Below are 18,100 nucleotides of genomic sequence, written 5' to 3'. Positions count from 1 at the left end.
CTTTTTATGTGTTGTTTTCTAATATTAATTATTATATCAAAATATAGTATAAATTAAGTAAACAAGATAAAAAAACCTTCTATTAATATCTTATAATACAAATATATACAAATTTATACTAATACAATGATATTTTTAATATTAAGTACAATGATGCAAAAGGTAAACATAAACTTTTAAAGCGGACGGAGGGTGTATTATTTTTTTTTATAATATTTATAGTGAATCGTGCCAAAAAAAATGATTGGTGAACAAACTCGTTCTCTCTCTTTTTTTTTTTTTTTTCATTTTTTTAATAAAAAGAAAAATAGAACCCAAATTTCTTTCATTGGTACCTTCGGAAAGAGGATTATAAAATTTATACTTATTAAAGTTGTAATATTAATTTATGTTTGATTTTTGTTACTTTTGTATGCTATATGAATTAGTAATTGCTTGATTTTTCTAAGAATTATTAGTATGTATATTTTCAATGAGTAACATAATTATTTGTAAAATAATATTTTTTAGAATCGAAAAATTAATTTTTGAATAAATCTAATATTATCATATTTTATGTGGATAATCATTTAAAGTTGAAAGAAATTACTTAAATAATATATGAAATTATTAAAATTTTTGATTTTCCATTATTTTTAGTGATATAATTGCATTAATTTTTATTTTTTATTTTTATCAATTTACAATTTTAGTTACCAGTTTTGTAAATAGTAACTTAATTATTGGCACAATGATATTTTTAGGTACATGAAAATATATTTATTGAATAAAATTAATATTACCATATCTTATGCAAAAAATCATTTAAAATTGGACTAAATTATTGAAATAGTATGTGAAATTATTAAAATTTTAATTTTTTTTTAAGTGATATTCCTGCATTAATTTTTGTTACCAATTTATAATTTTAGTTACCAATTATCTACAAACTAAAATTGTAAAAGTATAATCCATCACAATAATTTCTGAGCCAAAATTTAACTATAAATATATCCCCAACAAAGTTGTGAATGCATCACCACAGCTATAAAAATTTCTTGAAACCCAAAACATGAAAATATTTTTAGCCCTTTTTGTTATTTAACGAGAAAGAGAGAGTGATGATGCTGCTGAGCTTTTTTGAAAGATGCATGAAGTCTGCGTTGAGGACGATAAGAAAACTGCTAATCAACCTGTCAATAATGTATATTGATTTGTTGAAATTCATTCCCCGTCCTGAACCAAGCTTCATAAGTGGCTCAATGAGGCCCGCCAAATAAAATAATAAATATAACAAAATAAAAATAAAAATAGCTCGATGTGAGATCAGTTGAACTCGCTCGGGTATAGGCATCCCTCGAGATCTTGGATTAAGATCAAGACGGCGAGTGGATTGCTTAGTTAAAGAACATTCATGCAAGTATTGTTAATGGAAAGGAGCATATCGAAGATGGTAGTCGCGCCAGCACTACTAATCGAATGTTGCTATTGTCCAAGAACAATAGTTACAGGGAAACTACAATTACATTATATTCTCTATAATGATAAAAATCCAGACAATGACATTGGCGGAAGTGACGGAAATGGTTTGGAAATAGTGAAGATGTAGGTGAAAGTGGTTGTAGTGGTAAATGTTAGTTAGAAAATATGATGTACTCTTTCTGTTCTTAGTGAAAGTATTATTTTTATTTTTTTTCCTTTTTTTTTACTTAAAAGTATTTTTTTATTATAATAAAAGTAATTATATATTAATATTAAAATATTATTTAAATTTTATAAAAATTATATATACAATTAATTTATTCATAAATTAAAAGGAACAAAAATATTTTATATATTTTTACTAACTAAATTAATAGATTATTATTATTTTTTAATTATTTGGATTGAAAATGAGGAAAGTATAATATGTAATTACAAAATTATTCATTGCAATGGAGATTTTTTATTCATAATAATATATTGTATTTTTAATGTTTAATGTTTCTTTTAATAGTTCTTTTTTTCTTATTATTTTTGTCATAGAATATCAATCAATACCTGAAAGTGCCCACCTCCGGCAAATTTAATACCAACAAACTAAGTCCCACAAAGTAAATCACGCTAGCTAAACTTATATGGGGTAACGAATTTTTTTTTTTTTTTTTTTATATAAAAAAAAAAAAAAAAACTCACCCCAAATATCCGGGATGCTTTGTGCAAACTAATTTATTGAATTATAAAATTTTATTTAGTAGTATTTTCTTCATCGGATCCTTCCTTCCTCCTTGGGCGTACCGACGGATTCGAACGCCGACAGCGCAGCAGGGGGCCGGAGAGAAGTGGAGAAATGGTAAGCAAAACAGAGGAAGAGCGACTAAATAGTTTGGAAAACCAAGTCGAAAACGGCGGAGGCGATTCGTGGGATTACCTCAGCCTCGTTAGAAAGCTCAAGCTCCGCCGCTCCGACAAGGTCTTGAAGCACGGCGTCTCGATTCTGAACGACCCTAAGAAGCGATCTGCTCTTGGCCCGGAAGGTATGTATGCGATAGATTGATTCGTGCTCTTTAGTTTTGAATCTGGCCGTAATTTTTTATAGTTTTAAAGATTTCAATACAAGTATATGCCTGCCTCGACACTTGTATCTATTGTAAGATAAAATTCTAATTTGTAAAGGCACTGAAATTTCTAATCTAACAAATGGGTGATTATTTTGGAGGTTTCATGTCCATATTCTTTATTCTATGTGCATTTTTATATGCAGAATGGTGTGGGAAAATTGAAATAATTATTGGTTTGAATATAATTCTTTTGTATGATGCCTCTAATATTTGTTATTTTTCTGAGACCTTCAAAGTTACAATTGAAAAGTTGTTGTAGGTGGTTTGAATTCCCTGTCTCCTATTGTTTTTTGTAGCTACACAAGTGGATTATGATGGGGTGTTTCCTGTTATAATTATTCTTCATTTTGTGATGCTCCTTGACCAAGAGAAATGGTTAAGCAATTTCATAGTGGTTTGCAGTTTTTTCGTTGATTGGTGTCTATTTTAGTGATTTGGTAAGAACATTCCTTTGTGTATTTACTGAAAAACCATGAGCTCAGAACACACACACACGCACATATATTCTTCTTGTGAAGGATAGCATCGAATCTCCCAACACCTTTTATTATGTTATGGATTGACAAATCTCCTTATTTAATTCCATGGATCATTCAGAATGGACTCTATATGAGCAAGTGGCTGTTGCAGCTATGGACTGTCAGCAACTTGATGTGGCAAAGGTAAATATTCTGTTTTCCTTTTAATGTTTGATACAATATGTGAAATTGAGGAACCATATCCTCTCCTCTGTTTGTAATTTTTTCCTCGTTGCATTGAAATTAATTTCTTTGAAACTTAATCTTCATTATAGTTTTCAAGGAGGTGAAGATACCCTACTAATTAAAATAATTGTTGCCACTAGAGAAGATTTGATGCCAATTATTGGGAACTCCAATAAAGACTAGCTTTTGGTTCATACTAATGTGATTTAGTCTCTGTTCGAGTCCATACATTGTTTTTCAATCATAATGAGTAGAGGTTTTGTAACTGGTTTCTCCTGTTCTCTTTCAATTTCTGGCAATATATGGCCAGTTTCATATTTTATAATTATCAAATATTTGTTTGTTTGTGTTTTTTATGTATGCCTATGTGAGCTAGCAGGACCCTCAATTATAGGCCTTGCTCGATTAATTTAGGTTTTACCTTATATGTCCATGTTAATATTTAATCATTTCTAGTATGCTTTCATTCTTCTACTTTTCAGATAATAGAGAAGAAATGTATGTAAACAAAATATTCTATCGCTCTCTTTTCAGGAATGTATGAAGTCCTTACAGAGAAAGTTTCCAGGGAGTAAACGTGTTGGTGAGTTAAACGTGGGAAATTATACCCATACATGCATCCTTGATGATTATTTGTAGTATGCTGCAGTAATTGTGCGTACAGATTATTTTGGTTTCCTGAGTCTGAGCCTGTTGCAATGTTTAAAGCATGAGATTGTGTCATCGATGTGATTGGAAAGGGGGTAGGCCATGTTTGAAATAGCCGGTAATAGTTTTGTAAATATCTATTTGCCAATATTTGAAATGGAATTGGGGGTTTATATTAGCTAGTTTTGAAATAGATCAGCCAATTTCTGAAATCGTAGAGTCAAAGTGTTGCTTATATCCTCTTTGCTTTTAGGTTTCCCATTGTGGAATTACAAAACCTTTCTTTGTCAGAAAATCAGCTGTGGAACAATGTGATATTTTATGGGATTGCTTTGAGATCTCCCAATTATTGATAGCTATTAGGGTTTAAGAAGTTAGTGCAGAAATTAGAAGGCTTAAGTGTTACAGTGGGATGTCGGGGCTATGAAACAATTTTAGTATAAATTCGAAAATTTTGTTTAACAACTGACGATCTTTCTTCTATAGATTGAGAGTACTGTATTATTGAGAAAAAAACAAGTTATCTTTCTAGGCTATTGAAAATGGGGTGGCTGGCTTTCGGGTTAGCCAGCTGCTTTGTCATGATTATAATTCTAGTTGCTTCCATTTCTGTGTACAATGCTTTCAAATGCTTGTATGTGTCGTCATTGAATATAAGTAAAATTCTTTGGCATACACACTTTTTAAGACAATTTACCCTTGCAGGTAGGTTGGAAGCAATGATGCTTGAAGCCAAGGGTGTATGGGCGGAGGCTGAAAAGGCTTACTCAAGTCTCTTGGAAGACAATCAATTTGATCAGGTGAGAAGATAAATTTAATTTGTATCATAATCATAATTGTGGAGAATTAGTTTCAGGATTTGTTTTTGCTTTGTAATAAACACACATAATTAATTTTAGCTGGAATTCCCCACGCTTTTCGATCCATTCAATAAATGCGATTTCGTAATCAAATATATATATATATATCATGTAACTCACTCTGCAGGTAATACACAGAAGAAGGGTGGCAATGGCGAAGGCACAAGGCGATCTTCCACGGGCAATCGAGTGGTTAAACAAGTATCTTGAAATGTAAGAAAAAGTTAAAAACCAACCAATTTTAATTTCTTTGAAGAACTCCCAATCGATTATGATGGATGCTTGTTTGATCATGATCCAGATTCATGGCAGATCACGATGCATGGAGAGAACTAGCTGAGATTTACGTCTCTCTACAAATGTAACTTCCGTTCTTTCTTTCTTTCTGTTTTTTATTCATCTTATTTGACAATAGCTTCGAGGACGGATAGCTAATGTTAATGTTGTAGATTATGTTGTTGCGAGTAATACTTTCTTATATAATCAAACCTTTCCATTTTATGGTTGTTATTAGGTATAAGCAGGCAGTCTTCTGTTACGAAGAGCTCATCTTATCTCAACCTACCAGTCCATTATATCACCTCGCCTATGCTGATGTAAGTATCATCCCGACACATCTGTTTTTATTCCGATTGTTGAAGATACGAGTGCTTAACAAAATCGCGACTTTTATTGGATACAAGAACAATGTTATAATATTCCTTTCCTCCATTAACATCACTCTCACAAATAGGTGCTCTACACAATTGGAGGACTCGAAAATCTTCATTCAGCGAAAAAGTACTATGCAGCAACTGTAGATTTGACCGGTGGCAAGAATATCCGAGCCCTTTTTGGCATATGCCTGGTAGTTAATTGCATTTGTTTCTTAATTCTTTTTCATGACTATCGATTTTGCCTTGCTCTGATGAACCTTTGTTTCAGTGTGGTTCAGCTATTGCACAGCTGACGAAAGGGCGGGGCAACAAAGACGACAAGGACAGCCTGGAGCTGCAATCGCTTTCCGGGCTGGCATTAGAGAAAATCTACAAGCAACAATCCCCTTCGAAACTTTCGCTCCTCAGTTCCACTTTGAGAAGCTTGAAAATCTCGTTGTGATTAACTAACTACGCACTTATTTTGCTTTCTTGGTTGAGGTTTCGGTTAATTTATGTTCCGAATTATTGTTTGTATTGAAGAGACATCTTGATTTAAGGATCTGTTATGGCTTCAATGGAGAGAGTTTGAGACATTTTTTGGGTTAAGAAGCTTTTAATTTTTGTACGGCAAAGAATAATACTATGTTTGTACAGCTAACTTTGGAACTTTTGACTACCCAAAAAAATCTGTTTAAAAAAGGAGTTAAAATCTTGGATGGAAAAACAATTTTTAATAAAATTATTATCTCCATCCACTTATAATTATTATTATTTTTTTTTAATAAAAGTAACGATGTGATGTAAATTAAGGGTATTTGTAAAAAACAGTAGAGTATTTAATGAATTGATAACTTTGTAATTAGACGGCCCAAAATAGAAATACGTAAACATTGTAAGTGGGTATTATTTTTTTTATAAAATAATTATATCAAAATATTATTTAAATAAAAATTTATTATTTGAATTAGAATGTAGATTTGAATTTTTATTTTGATGAAGTATTTTGTGAAAAAAAACTTAATGAATTTTTAAATATATATTAATATTACAAAATATTATAATTACTTCGGTTCGGATTGGATTTTGCTAAATTTGAACCGATTAAAATCCTAATCCGAAATTAGAAAATTTGAACTGAACCGAAATAATCTGAATTTCTTTTTTTTTTTAAAAAAAAAATATTTTTGTAATTGTATATAATATTAAATATATATAATAAATAAAATAAGTATATTAAAATATAATTCATAATTTTTAATTTTTTATTTCTATTAAAATTTTAAATATATAAATAAAATATATTAAAATACCATACTTTCAATTTTGGATTGATTTAGATTTTTAATATATCGATCCAAAAATTCAAAATTTATAAAGTTTAAAATCCAAATCAATCTAAAATTTTGAAAATTATAAAATTTTCAATCCAAATCAATTCAAAATTTTACAATATTTCGAACCAGATTTTAAATTTCACTATGATTCGGATCCAAATTTCAAATTTACGATATTTTGGTTGCCCCAAACAAGAGAGTGAGTTAAATCTAGCGGTGAAATAAGTATAGGCGAGTATTGAACTTAGCGGGCTGGGCCAATTTGGCCCGATGGGCTTCTCTGATTTAGACGTATTTCCTATTCTGTAATTAGGGTTTCATAGGAAACGTTCGCCATGCCCCGATTCTGACGGCGACGCCTCTCGCTATATATATGCACACCATTAGTTGTTTCAAAGCCATTACAATTGCAGCCTTCATCACAGGTTTGTTAATTTTCAATATTTCTTCCAAACCCTTTTTCAGTGCCATGGCTATGGCATCGTTAGCAATGTTTTATTCAGTATTATGCGTCGATTACTGATTGCCGGCGCTCTTCGATTGAAATTGGGCGTTGCGCATGAGCCGACGCCAGATCTGCATAGATCCGGTCCTGTTTTTGAAACGTGAGATTCCTTTGCATGGAACTTCAGTCTGGACAGGACAGGTGAAATTTTGATGATGTTTTATTTGCGATTCTGCGTGAATTATTTTTGCGTTTTTAATTTAATGTGGAGATGGAAGTGATGAGTATTTCCCCAGATGATTCGACGCTGAAATTACTGAGCGCTCTTTATGTGTTTTTCTCTCTTGTGGAGAAAATCCAAGCCAGATTTTCTGATCCATCTACACATACGTTCTTAGTTTGTGTATAAATTTGATTCTTTTTTTCTTCTTAATTTTGAACGGCAACATGGATGTGATGATTATTTCCCCACATGATCGAAGCTGAATATACTGTGCTATTATTACGTATTTCTCCAAATTTTGAGAAATTCAAGCCAGAAATCTGATCCGCTGTTTTGAATGATCTAATGTTGTTCTTGTTAGCGTGATATCAATTAGTTCACATTTTTAAAAGTGTGTTGTAGGTGTCTATCATCTACGAGTCTTTTTATTTGTATTTTTTAAGGAAAATTTAAAATTTTTTCGATACATTGTTTGATTTGTGTGCCGTGATGATGCATTTTTATATGGACTAGAGTTTCTGATCTTGCAGTTGAAGACTAACCCTTGGCTGTCTGAGCACACAAATCTTCGTAAAAAAGTTTTTTTTTTGTGTGGTTTAGAAAATTACATATGGCTTATGATGATAAGCAATTATCTTAGCGGATTTCAGTGAGATTATTTCAAATAATCAAGGATCTGTTTGTTACACACACTGAAGCCTTGCCTCTTATGGCATTTAGATATTAACCTCTTTTATCTTCGATTTGAGTGTTTTCAAGTGTCTGCGATGACGAGATTAGGCACCCTTGGGTGCTTTAAGGGCAGTGGATTCATCTCCGTGAGCCCATCAATACACGACTTCTCCTTCCACCGAGCAAATTTGGAACTTTGTAGTTTTATTTTGATTTTTCATCTTAACAATAAGATGAGATTTTTTCCTCAATTTTTTTTTAAATTTTATGAGATGATAGTTTTCTCGAGGTTCTTGATTTGATTTTTGAGGTGTAACAATGCGCCCATTACCAATTCTGGGGGATAATCTGTTCCTCTTGGCATAATGGCTCGGGCGCAAGATTCCAATGTGGCTATCCTGATCAATGTGTTTTTCTATCCGTACCATTAGATCCCGGAAACACCACAGAAATTCAACTACTTTTTTATTCAAAACACTACTTTATAAGTTTAATTATGTTGTATTGCTTTCGTGAGGCGTTGCGTTTATTAGTCCTCTGATAGACGTGTCAATCAAAGCATAGAGAGATTTATGCAGCCCTGATTTGCTTTTATCCTGTTAGCTGTAATTTTTGATATAGCTTGCTAGATTGTCTGGGTTGCAACATCATTGGTTTCTTTGAAATTTATAGTTTATACTTGTGTAGTTGCTTCTTACTGGTGAACCCCTTCTGATAAAGTGATGGGAATTCATGTTTCCGAAGCATAGATAAAATGTGACAGTTTTAAACAGCATGGTGCTAATCTTTTCGTGGCATCTTGCTACCTGTCTCCTGCTACATTATGAAAATTATTACAGAACTGAGTTTTTGTTGTTTAGAACAATCAAATAATGAGATTTACTGGTCCAGAGATTGCATTGAATTTTTGTGTTTGTTTCTTCTTGTCTTAATTGTTTTGTTGTAATTGCGATATTGAATTGTATTTATGCATTTGTTCTGTTAAGAACATTAGAGTAAGCAGTCTGTTATTTTGAATTCATCTGTGAGAAATATATTGATACGAATCTCATTGTGTTTGCTATTGGTGGATTCAACTATGGGAATTTGACCATCAATTTTGTTATGTTTCCATAAAGGTCACTATTTTTTCTAAGAACAAATATTGCCGTTATGTTATTTGCTTTTGTTTTACATTATGTAGCAAAGTTGTGATTGGAGCTACAATTAATTGAGATGTTACTATCATCAGAGATGAAGCTTTTTCATTTTGGGAACAGTCACCACTTCACTTTTGACAGCAGCAGTTCAAAATGCCTGTATTTAATTTGCTAACTTTTGTAAACCTTTTGGGTTTGTTTGGTTGTGAATGAGAGTTATTGAATAGTAGTGAAAGTAATTTGAAATTATAATGAGAAATACTTTATTATAAAGCTAAATTGCACAAAAATAGTAAATACACACAAAAAATAGTAAATATATTCAAAAATAATTTATTTTTACTATTTTTTAGGAATTTAGAAATTGAATTTTTAAAGTTTATTTGCAGTTTGAGCACATTTAGGTCAAAATATCGTTAATTAAAGACCGGTTAGACGACGCACAGTTTCTGAAATCGCGAAAAAGTTTGACATAGTTTGAAAAATATAATCAGAAAAAGTTTGACATAGTTTGAAAAATATAGGGATTTGGTTCAATTTTATAAAACCACTTATGCAATTTAGCCTTATTTTTATTATATTGTGTTTGGTGAGTAGTATTGAAAGTAATTTGAAATTATAATGTCATTACAATTATAATGCGTGTATTATTTTATTAAGAAAAGAATTAAAAATTTCAAATTTATTGCGAATTTATCCAAACAAATGTGATTTGAATTTAAAACACAATTTTATGTATTTAGATTTTTTTTATATTAAATTTAAATATCTAAAATTTTATATTTAATTTTTCATATATAACTAATCTAAAAAATTCTAAAATTTTAATATTTTAAAATTTATTTAAAAATAATAATATTATTGCAATTTACATAATTAATATCTTAAATTTTTAATTATAAAAGTATATTGAAATAAATAAATTATCATGAATTGTATAAAATAATTAAACTAATGATATACAAGGAATCTTAAAAGAACTTGAGAATATCACATTGTTTGACTTGTCTTCCTAAGTTTAAACCTTGTATCGAGGTCCTATTCAATACAGAACACAAAAATTTCGAAAAAGTTTTAGTACTAACTCATCAAGAATCATTGTTTAACATGGCACGACAATATGAGATGCAATCCCTCAAAATTCTCTTCCGACTAAGTCTCCATTCGATTGCCATCTTCCACTTGTAGATGAAGCTTTTCGACTTCACTGATAAAGGTAGTCTAAAGCTGTGGCTTTCCAAGAAGCCGCGAATCTCATCACATATCGACAAATCTCTGTATTCTGCATCTGTTGAATTATAGTCTTCAAGTTTTTCAACAATATCTACCAATTTCACATCTTCATCAATTGAGGTGGAACAACTGCTCAACAATGTCTCACATTTCTGCATCATCCACTCCATTGTCGCGCTCTCATTTTCAGCTGAGATAATATGGCCCGAGAGTGCAATGTGTTTAACTGATTTTCGCTTGCTCAATGGTGTCGCCCACAGCCGAATGGTGGAGAGAAGAGCAAATGACGGCTTTCCATCTCGGGAAATATAGAGTGAATCTTTGGGCCAAGAACAGAGGGAATACATTTCAGGCTCCAAGGAAATGAATGCCTGATCATTCGGATTGTCCTGCAGGAGAAACCCATAGTGTTCAAGAAGCTCTAAATTTGTGTACATTCCGTAGCTTAGCAGAACCTGCACTCCCGATCAAACAAACATATTAAGCAAAAAATTTAAAAATAAAAGGCAAAATTGTTCATAACCTACTTAGTGGTTTGAAAAGTTCGCAACCCTCGTGATTAGAAAGCGCATGAATTGCGCAATTTTTAGAGATTATGTATCATATTTTCCAAAACACGAGAGAATTCCATACAGTTTTAAAATCACAGGGAGGATGGTGCAGACTTTGTAAATCACAAATCTATAAAAAAAGAAAGAAACTATGAAATATACACTTTTGCTCCTAAATATGATGATTCTTTGTAATTTATGGTAATACCGAGTTATTTAAATGCTGCTTTCCACAGTATTAACAAAAGCATGAATTTTGCAGCGGAGGAATTTATATTAACTCAAAGTAAAGATACAGAAACACATGCTCAAAGAACCATGTACGCCGCTAAGAGATGGGAAACAACACCTACAAGCACCAAAAAGGATTTCAAGCATAGTAGCATACAATTGATATTTTTGTTACAATGCTTTTCTTCTGCCTATGTTATCTATGTGTGCTTCAGGTCAAACCACTCATTACATCGAGCTACGCCTTAAAGAAAAGCTAAGCATTTGTTTGCTTCCTAACAAAAGAGTAGACAATTGTCACAATTCCCTTTCCTTCCGTCCTCGCTAGAAACAATCAACATTGAATAAGATCATACCTTGATGCAGACACACACACTGTCTATAATATTGCAATAAACTGATAACAGAGAAGAAATGCATTAGATAAGTGTTGTTCTACCATACGAGTTTGATGTCTGAGCACAACAAAACCAAAAAAAAATTAACATCCAAAGGAAATAAGGGCAATTCGATGTAATAATTTGCAATGTGAAGCACACAAGACTAGATGCATAAAAATCAGAAACATAAGATAAGATCATATTAGAGCCGTACTTGATCTCCTTTTTCATAGTTTCTTTTAGCGTAGAAGCAATAGCATCCGAGTGCTTCATCATAACCAGCATCTGTTAACCTATCGGTATTTGTATCGTCTGTATGACTATGGGGAGCTTCACCTGGAGGTGCATAATTAAAGAAATCACCAACAGGGCATAAACAGCCAGCAGCATCCCACGGTATATGCATCGTGCGTGATGATATCTTCATAAAAAGCGAAATAATTTATAACAGTGGCTGCTGAGATTTCAAGGAAAGAGTGCTCGTGTTTTGTTTCCATTTTCGATTATTAAATCTAAAGTGAGAATTTACAAACACCCCTAGCTATCTTTACATTGTTTATTTTCATTGAAAGATTGAAAGACAAAAATGAATAAGTGTCCGCTAAACTGGAGTAGCTTTAAGAGGTTTTCGGACGAGTGGAATGAGAGTTAATTAATAATTTACTAGATCACAAAATGCTTACTGTTGCAGATGCCCAGAGCCAAGCACTGAAGGAAATTAACTTGATCTTGAGATTAAGTGCTCGCAAAATCGGAGTAGCTTCTTCCCACTCACTTTTACTTTTCTGGACAGCCTTTTCTGCAGCCCAAATCGCATCGGCAATCTACAAACGACTTTTAATATTCTTAGCAACAACAACAACAACAACAGCCACTCGTCTGACTATAATCATTTTTATATCTTGAATTCTAATGACTAAATCATTGCACAAAACTGACCTGTAAAGCGTCAATCTCAAACTGAGTAAAACTTGCGAGTAGGTCATAACTTTGAGGCAACTGCTTTAGGTACGGGTACCATGCAGAACTTGGGCCCTTGTTTATTTCATTAAGCAAGGCGATCGACAATATCTGGATCATACTAAAATCAAGTCAAGATACACATTCTATATAAGAGTGATATACACTAAATTCATTGCTCATTATCTTAGTTCACATGAAGATTCAAACCGATCAGAATGTTGATCAGCTTCCTCATATCTTCAATCTAAGTTAACATCTTTTAATGAATCGAGAACTTAGTTAATATCTTTGTATCATTGTAATTGATTACTTGCATCGATCGTTTCTTCCTCTAATTTCTTATAAAAAAAAAAAAAAAAGAGAGAAAAAATCCATTCAAACAAGCATCATTATTTCTACATTGTAAAGCAACTAAAACCTACCGAATTCATATCTACATTTTCTGGATGAGATTATAATCCAAATTACTATTTTGCTGATTTTAGCTTAATTTTCAATACTGGTTTTAACTAGGACCTGTTACAAATTAGTGAGGATTAAATGGCTCAACCCTAAACACGCCACACAGAAGAAAGACAAACCTGGGGAGAAGAGAGCAATGGAAAATTCCCCAAAACGGCCATCAACTTCTGATCGTTCCCTATTAGGCAATCACTTGTCATCAAAGCCTCCTTCGGAACCCTCAGAACCAACTCCCCTTTATTTATCGACCGCGTAGCAGCCAAACCTCTCCTGCATCAAATCATCGTTTCCATCAGTTCTGCCGTAATGCATATTGTGAATTTGTATAAAAATTTTACTCACCCGCCGGCATCTGGAAAATGAGAAATGCAGAGAGCGTGACCGAGACAAGAGGAAGAAGCGGCGACGGAAATCGGAGAGTCCGAAACTCCGAGTGCAGCTGCCCATTGGAGGAAATTTTCGAGGTTTCCGAGGTCTGGTTTCATTTTCGTTGATTGCAGACGGCAGCCGTGTAGTTTAAAACGGACCGGATCGGGTCCATGGTACCCGGTCCATGAAGGGCCCGGTCCATAAGTAATTGTCCTTCCTTTCTTTTTTTTTTTAATTGACATGGTAACTCTTTAAATAGCCCCGACGTCTCACGTCACATATGATTCGTCTAATATGATTTGTCTGATCATACCTAATTTGCAGGATATTAGATTGATTCGCTTAATATGATTTGTCTGATCATACCTAATTTGCAGGATATTAGATTCAGCCGAAGGTTTACCTAGTGCACATTTTTTTTTTTTTAGCAGTATATATATATATATATAGATAAAGGAAAGTTATTCAAATTGGTAAGACATCCTATTGAACTAAATGATGATTTGAAGAATCAAATTGTGGCCATGTAAACCAATTCTTCTACTGAACTAATTCATTCAATATTCAGATTCACAGGCCATGGCTAATCATTCTTTAAACAACCAACCATGTTAATGGTGACTATCAAATCTATATATTGTTGAATCCCTTTTCCTAGAAATAAAATTGATTTACAGATTTCAAAAAGGATGCAATAAAGGGCTAAGAAGCTGTCTATCCCTTCACAAGAGGAGAAGAGGCTAAGGATGATGGAGGAACAAGAGACTTTGCATAAGCAATTGGCAATGAAGCAAACTTCTTTGGTCTTCTAACATAAGCCCTCTTGCTGAAGTTTTCGTAGTCGTTGCGCGCAATGTCGTCTAGTATTTGTTCGTAAAGATCCAACGCCGTCCAAACCTGCAAAATATCACCTCAAGATTAACTACGACGATTCCTTTTATGTTTCGACTCTATTGTGACAAATTAGGATTATGGATCGAATAATAAAAGAAGATTCACGTGATTCACCAACAATATGCTAGCTACGTCCATATATAGAAACGAAAAACAAATTTATTGAGTACAGCTCTAAGAGAATACATCAGACGGGCTCGGTCTAATAGCAACTCAAAAGCCCAGCACTGCATACCGTCGGGCCGGGAGCCACTCTGCGCCCCCGAACCCAGACAAGGGGGACTTCACCCCCGACTTGCTGACCGAGCAACGAAACTCCGTGAAAACTCAGTGCAGTGATAAACTAGATTTAAGGCCTATCAACAGTAATGTTTTATAACTTTTTCCATACAAGGTCTACTTAAACGACTAAAAGGCCAGTGCGCAACTTACACGACTAAAGTTACATTTTTTTTCTTATTCTCGCAAACTCTACCAATCTATTAGTACAAAAAAATAATTCCATGTTATATATCCGACACTTTGTAAAAGAAAGCGATTCACACAATAAACATAGTCCAAAACGATTCCACAAGCTCTAGCTATAAGAGATCTCATCCGTAGCATAATAAAGTTATCGTTTTTCATATTATTCAAGTACTCGACTATGTCCAATTATTTCGCAACTACGAGGCTTCTCTCAACTTATATGTAAACCATAAAAGTTTCATAACTTAAAGACACTTACCGGCCATCTACTAGCCGAGCTGAGTTCTGTGACACCTTTCTCCGCATCATCGAAGAATTTCCTAGCCCTCTTAATTTGCTTCTTCATGAAATTTCGCCATTTTTCGGTAACCTTCCCGGAAAATATGTCTTCCTCTGATATCCCCGCCTGCGCCAATTCATCTTGTGGTAGATAAATTCTTCCTCGTCTCGCGCTGGCACAGTTAAGCAATAACATCAAAACTACGTCGACAACTAAACCTAATTCCGAAAAATCTCAATTTAATATTGCTCGATTCGGTACTTACTCTTCTCCCACATCCCGGAGTATATTCGTCAGCTGGTTCGCAATGCCTAATGACAATGCAGCGTTGTAGACACTCTCCGTCGTGGCCCGCGACTCGGGCGCTATGCCCATAACGGGTACGCTCATCAATGCCACCGTCCCGGCTACATAATAACAATATAGATACAGTTCGTCGAAGCTGTTGTATCTTGACTTCCGAAGGTCCATTCGCATTCCCTCGATCATATCCCTAAACGGCTACAAGTAGACGAACATTTTTGCGAAATGAACGAATGTTTTCCTCGTAACATATAAGATCACTCGAATACATTTATCAGTGTGTAAAAACATAAGGTTTGTTCATAAAGCAACAATGTAGAAATTGAATAACAACTACCTGGATGTCGACGGGGAATTTTGTGACTGTATCTGATAAAGCTGCATCGAGCATGTCGAAAGGGCGTCCTTTAAAAATATCTTCGAGCCGCGCTTCCCACCTATCCAAGGCTATTGGAGTTATATGCGATGCATTTGGCCCGTCAACGAGCTCGTCTGTTCTCCTACACCACACTATTGAAAAAAAAAAAACAAAATGATCGAAGCCTGTCTCTGAAATAACTCTCGGATTTCGATCAAGCATCGCATCGGTTTATTAAATTTCTACCTATCTTAAGGAAAGAAAAATGAAAATTCATCAAGATTACAAGAATGGATATCGAAATCATGGGCCGCAACACATTAGAAGTAATAACACAATGCATTTCAAAACCACAAAGTCCAAATCTAAGGTAATTTAAATACATTCATTTAAAATCGACTCTCAAATCTCATCCGTCCGATCAAAAATAACAACTTTGAAAAGACGAACTTTAGCAATGAAACAAGTGGCCTTACCATATATTGCCCATATGGCGCGTCTTCTTTCAGGTGTCATCAACATAGTCCCTATTCAAAAACGGCAAAAAGAGTTATAGCTAAAACAGCCTTTAAACCAATTCTTACAACACATACATAATGAACAAATCCGATGAACAAATTAATAACAACTACGCGCGAACCTAAATAAAATGTCTTAGCATATTCGGCGCACACTTCACCACAACGCTCGTAGGCTTCGCTCAACAAGTTTTGAGACCCCGGCAGCACGATATCTGTCCTAGCATCCATATCCTTTTCATTTCCCAATCTCTTCTTCACCAAAGCTGCCTGCCTCAATACAACTTCATAAACCTTCTGCTCCGATGATCTTAAGGCCACATCGCCTACCGGACTTGCGACCACACTCGACGCCATGATCACTCTCCTCCCTTTGCTCCCTATCACTGATCCTCCCAACCAGCCATAACTCAACCTGGTTTTTCTATCTCTGTTCATCACAGCATTGCAGCTCGACTCGATGTCGAAAATGGGAGAGGCAATCCACAAAAGGGCAGCAGACATACTCAAAAGACAATGTGAAGAACCTTAGTAATATCTAAACTGTTCTATAATCTTGTTCTTGGTTCTGAAAAATGGCCCCGAATTAAAAAACGCAAAAGGTTCAGATTCTTCTGAGTGTAAAGACTACTGCCCAAATATGATTTAAATAGAAAACTCCAAACTACAATCCAGACAAATCCCAACTCTTGCCGAACTAGGGAATTTGCAAATGGAGTATCTGCAAAACAATCACCATAGAAAATAAATAAATTAATATAAAAATTGAGAAAGATGCACACCATTGGTTCCCCTCCAAAACGACACCAATCATTCTCATAAAACAAAGAAAGAAAAGTAAAAAATAGAAAAAGCCAGAAGAAATTAACCTTGAGATGAATATTATATTCCGAGCACAAAAGACAAACCCTTGGGGAGGGATTATATATATATACATATACATGTATGTATGTCTGTGCAGAGAAAGAGAGAGATTTGAGGCCAGAATAAGGCCGGGGTTGGAGTCGATGGTCGATAAGGTTCTAGAAATCGAAGGATGGGCAGAGCAACGGCGTGTTGTCTTTTTGTAGATCAAAATTGTGGTGTGGATGGAAAACTGTGTGTGTGAACGTTGTGTAGTGTACGGTCATTGAACGCTGGCCACCATTTCTTGGACTACTGGGACGGGCTAGTTTTTTGTTTCCATGTCAGCACTCTCTCTCTCTTATTATATAATTTTAAATTTTGATAAAATAATACTTCTTCACTCTTAAATAATTTATTTTTATTTTTTATTTTATTTGTCCCACGTATTTTTATTTTTATTTTTTATTATCTACTTTAATCACATATATATTAAGTTTTAAATTTTATAATATTTTTAATTTTAATTAAACTATTTACTTATTTTAATTTTAATTTATAATAATTTTTACTAAATAATAATTATTTCTATTAATACGTACAATAACACGTCCAAAATACATCGGAGGGAGGGAGTAATTTTTTTAAAAGAAAAATATTTGCTTTGAATTAATATTATAAATATAACTATTGTTTAAATTAATACTCACTCCCCGTTTCAGACACTTTATAATTTTTTATTTTTTTTTTTTGGGTATATACAAACTCTTTGTAATATTTTTAAAGTAAAAAATAATTAAATATAATTAATATCCACCCCACATGACATGAAATCCGAAAAATAGAGTGGAAGAATATATAAAATGTGGAAGTAGAGTGTCCATATAGGAATGAAGCCATGAGAGTAAAAAGATGATCTAATGGGCCGGATTACATTTTTATTTTTTATTTTTTGGTCTGGGCTGGGCTCGGCTCGGCTCGTGATGGGCTTTGGGCTTCTATATA

The 18,100-nt window shown here is 33.5% G+C and overlaps 3 protein-coding genes, 1 long non-coding RNA gene and 7 other non-coding genes across 12 annotated transcripts; 9 read left to right on the top strand and 2 right to left on the bottom strand.

Moving 5' to 3' along the window:
* Positions 1–2,181: 2,181 nt before the first annotated feature.
* On the top strand, positions 2,182–6,038 carry LOC127262674 (uncharacterized). 2 transcript variants are annotated; one of them, XM_051291476.1, is made up of 9 exons: positions 2,182–2,495; positions 3,177–3,241; positions 3,818–3,866; positions 4,637–4,731; positions 4,919–5,004; positions 5,093–5,152; positions 5,306–5,387; positions 5,525–5,638; positions 5,726–5,815. In XM_051291476.1, exons 1-9 carry the CDS (start codon positions 2,309–2,311, stop codon positions 5,738–5,740), a joined length of 753 nt encoding a protein of 250 aa, XP_051147433.1. In that variant the 5' UTR covers positions 2,182–2,308; the 3' UTR covers positions 5,741–5,815. The 2 variants fall into 2 exon arrangements, with proteins under 2 accessions (XP_051147433.1, XP_051147432.1); XM_051291475.1 differs by having other exon boundaries at positions 2,185–2,495; positions 5,716–6,038.
* Positions 6,039–7,109: 1,071 nt separating this feature from the next.
* LOC127262654 (uncharacterized) lies at positions 7,110–9,359 on the top strand. Its single transcript, XR_007841215.1, has 2 exons — positions 7,110–7,409; positions 9,287–9,359. It is a non-coding gene; the product is annotated as an uncharacterized LOC127262654 (long non-coding RNA).
* On the top strand, positions 7,480–7,588 carry LOC127262705 (small nucleolar RNA Z103). The gene has a single exon (XR_007841223.1). It is a non-coding gene; the product is annotated as a small nucleolar RNA Z103 (small nucleolar RNA).
* Positions 7,656–7,760, top strand: LOC127262716 (small nucleolar RNA Z103). Its single transcript, XR_007841234.1, has one exon. It is a non-coding gene; the product is annotated as a small nucleolar RNA Z103 (small nucleolar RNA).
* Positions 7,909–7,995, top strand: LOC127262708 (small nucleolar RNA Z157/R69/R10). The gene has a single exon (XR_007841225.1). It is a non-coding gene; the product is annotated as a small nucleolar RNA Z157/R69/R10 (small nucleolar RNA).
* On the top strand, positions 8,043–8,132 carry LOC127262709 (small nucleolar RNA R11/Z151). Its single transcript, XR_007841226.1, has one exon. It is a non-coding gene; the product is annotated as a small nucleolar RNA R11/Z151 (small nucleolar RNA).
* Positions 8,193–8,290, top strand: LOC127262710 (small nucleolar RNA Z152/R70/R12). Its single transcript, XR_007841227.1, has one exon. It is a non-coding gene; the product is annotated as a small nucleolar RNA Z152/R70/R12 (small nucleolar RNA).
* Positions 8,433–8,558, top strand: LOC127262711 (small nucleolar RNA snoR80). The gene has a single exon (XR_007841228.1). It is a non-coding gene; the product is annotated as a small nucleolar RNA snoR80 (small nucleolar RNA).
* On the top strand, positions 8,790–8,927 carry LOC127262712 (small nucleolar RNA snoR137). Its single transcript, XR_007841230.1, has one exon. It is a non-coding gene; the product is annotated as a small nucleolar RNA snoR137 (small nucleolar RNA).
* An 828-nt stretch (positions 9,360–10,187) lies between the features above and the next one.
* LOC127261984 (protein SET DOMAIN GROUP 40) lies at positions 10,188–13,571 on the bottom strand. Its single transcript, XM_051290434.1, has 6 exons — positions 13,405–13,571; positions 13,182–13,332; positions 12,577–12,708; positions 12,321–12,461; positions 11,852–12,058; positions 10,188–10,930 (listed from the first exon to the last, which is right to left on the bottom strand). The coding sequence occupies exons 1-6, from the start codon at positions 13,545–13,547 to the stop codon at positions 10,331–10,333; spliced, it is 1,374 nt and encodes a 457-aa protein (XP_051146391.1). The 5' UTR covers positions 13,548–13,571; the 3' UTR covers positions 10,188–10,330.
* Positions 13,572–13,917: 346 nt separating this feature from the next.
* LOC127262653 (phytoene synthase 2, chloroplastic) lies at positions 13,918–17,306 on the bottom strand. Its single transcript, XM_051291448.1, has 7 exons — positions 17,122–17,306; positions 16,375–16,973; positions 16,211–16,261; positions 15,714–15,886; positions 15,339–15,574; positions 15,053–15,245; positions 13,918–14,328 (listed from the first exon to the last, which is right to left on the bottom strand). The coding sequence occupies exons 2-7, from the start codon at positions 16,754–16,756 to the stop codon at positions 14,146–14,148; spliced, it is 1,218 nt and encodes a 405-aa protein (XP_051147405.1). The 5' UTR covers positions 16,757–16,973; positions 17,122–17,306; the 3' UTR covers positions 13,918–14,145.
* Between the last annotated feature and the right edge of the window lie 794 nt (positions 17,307–18,100).

This window comes from Andrographis paniculata, unplaced genomic scaffold (assembly GCF_009805555.1).
Source record: "Andrographis paniculata isolate CXL003 unplaced genomic scaffold, ASM980555v1 Contig65END, whole genome shotgun sequence".
Taxonomy (NCBI): domain Eukaryota; kingdom Viridiplantae; phylum Streptophyta; class Magnoliopsida; order Lamiales; family Acanthaceae; genus Andrographis; species Andrographis paniculata.
The sequence above is the reverse complement of the archived record's forward strand: the minus strand, read 5'-3'. Positions and strand labels throughout refer to the sequence as shown.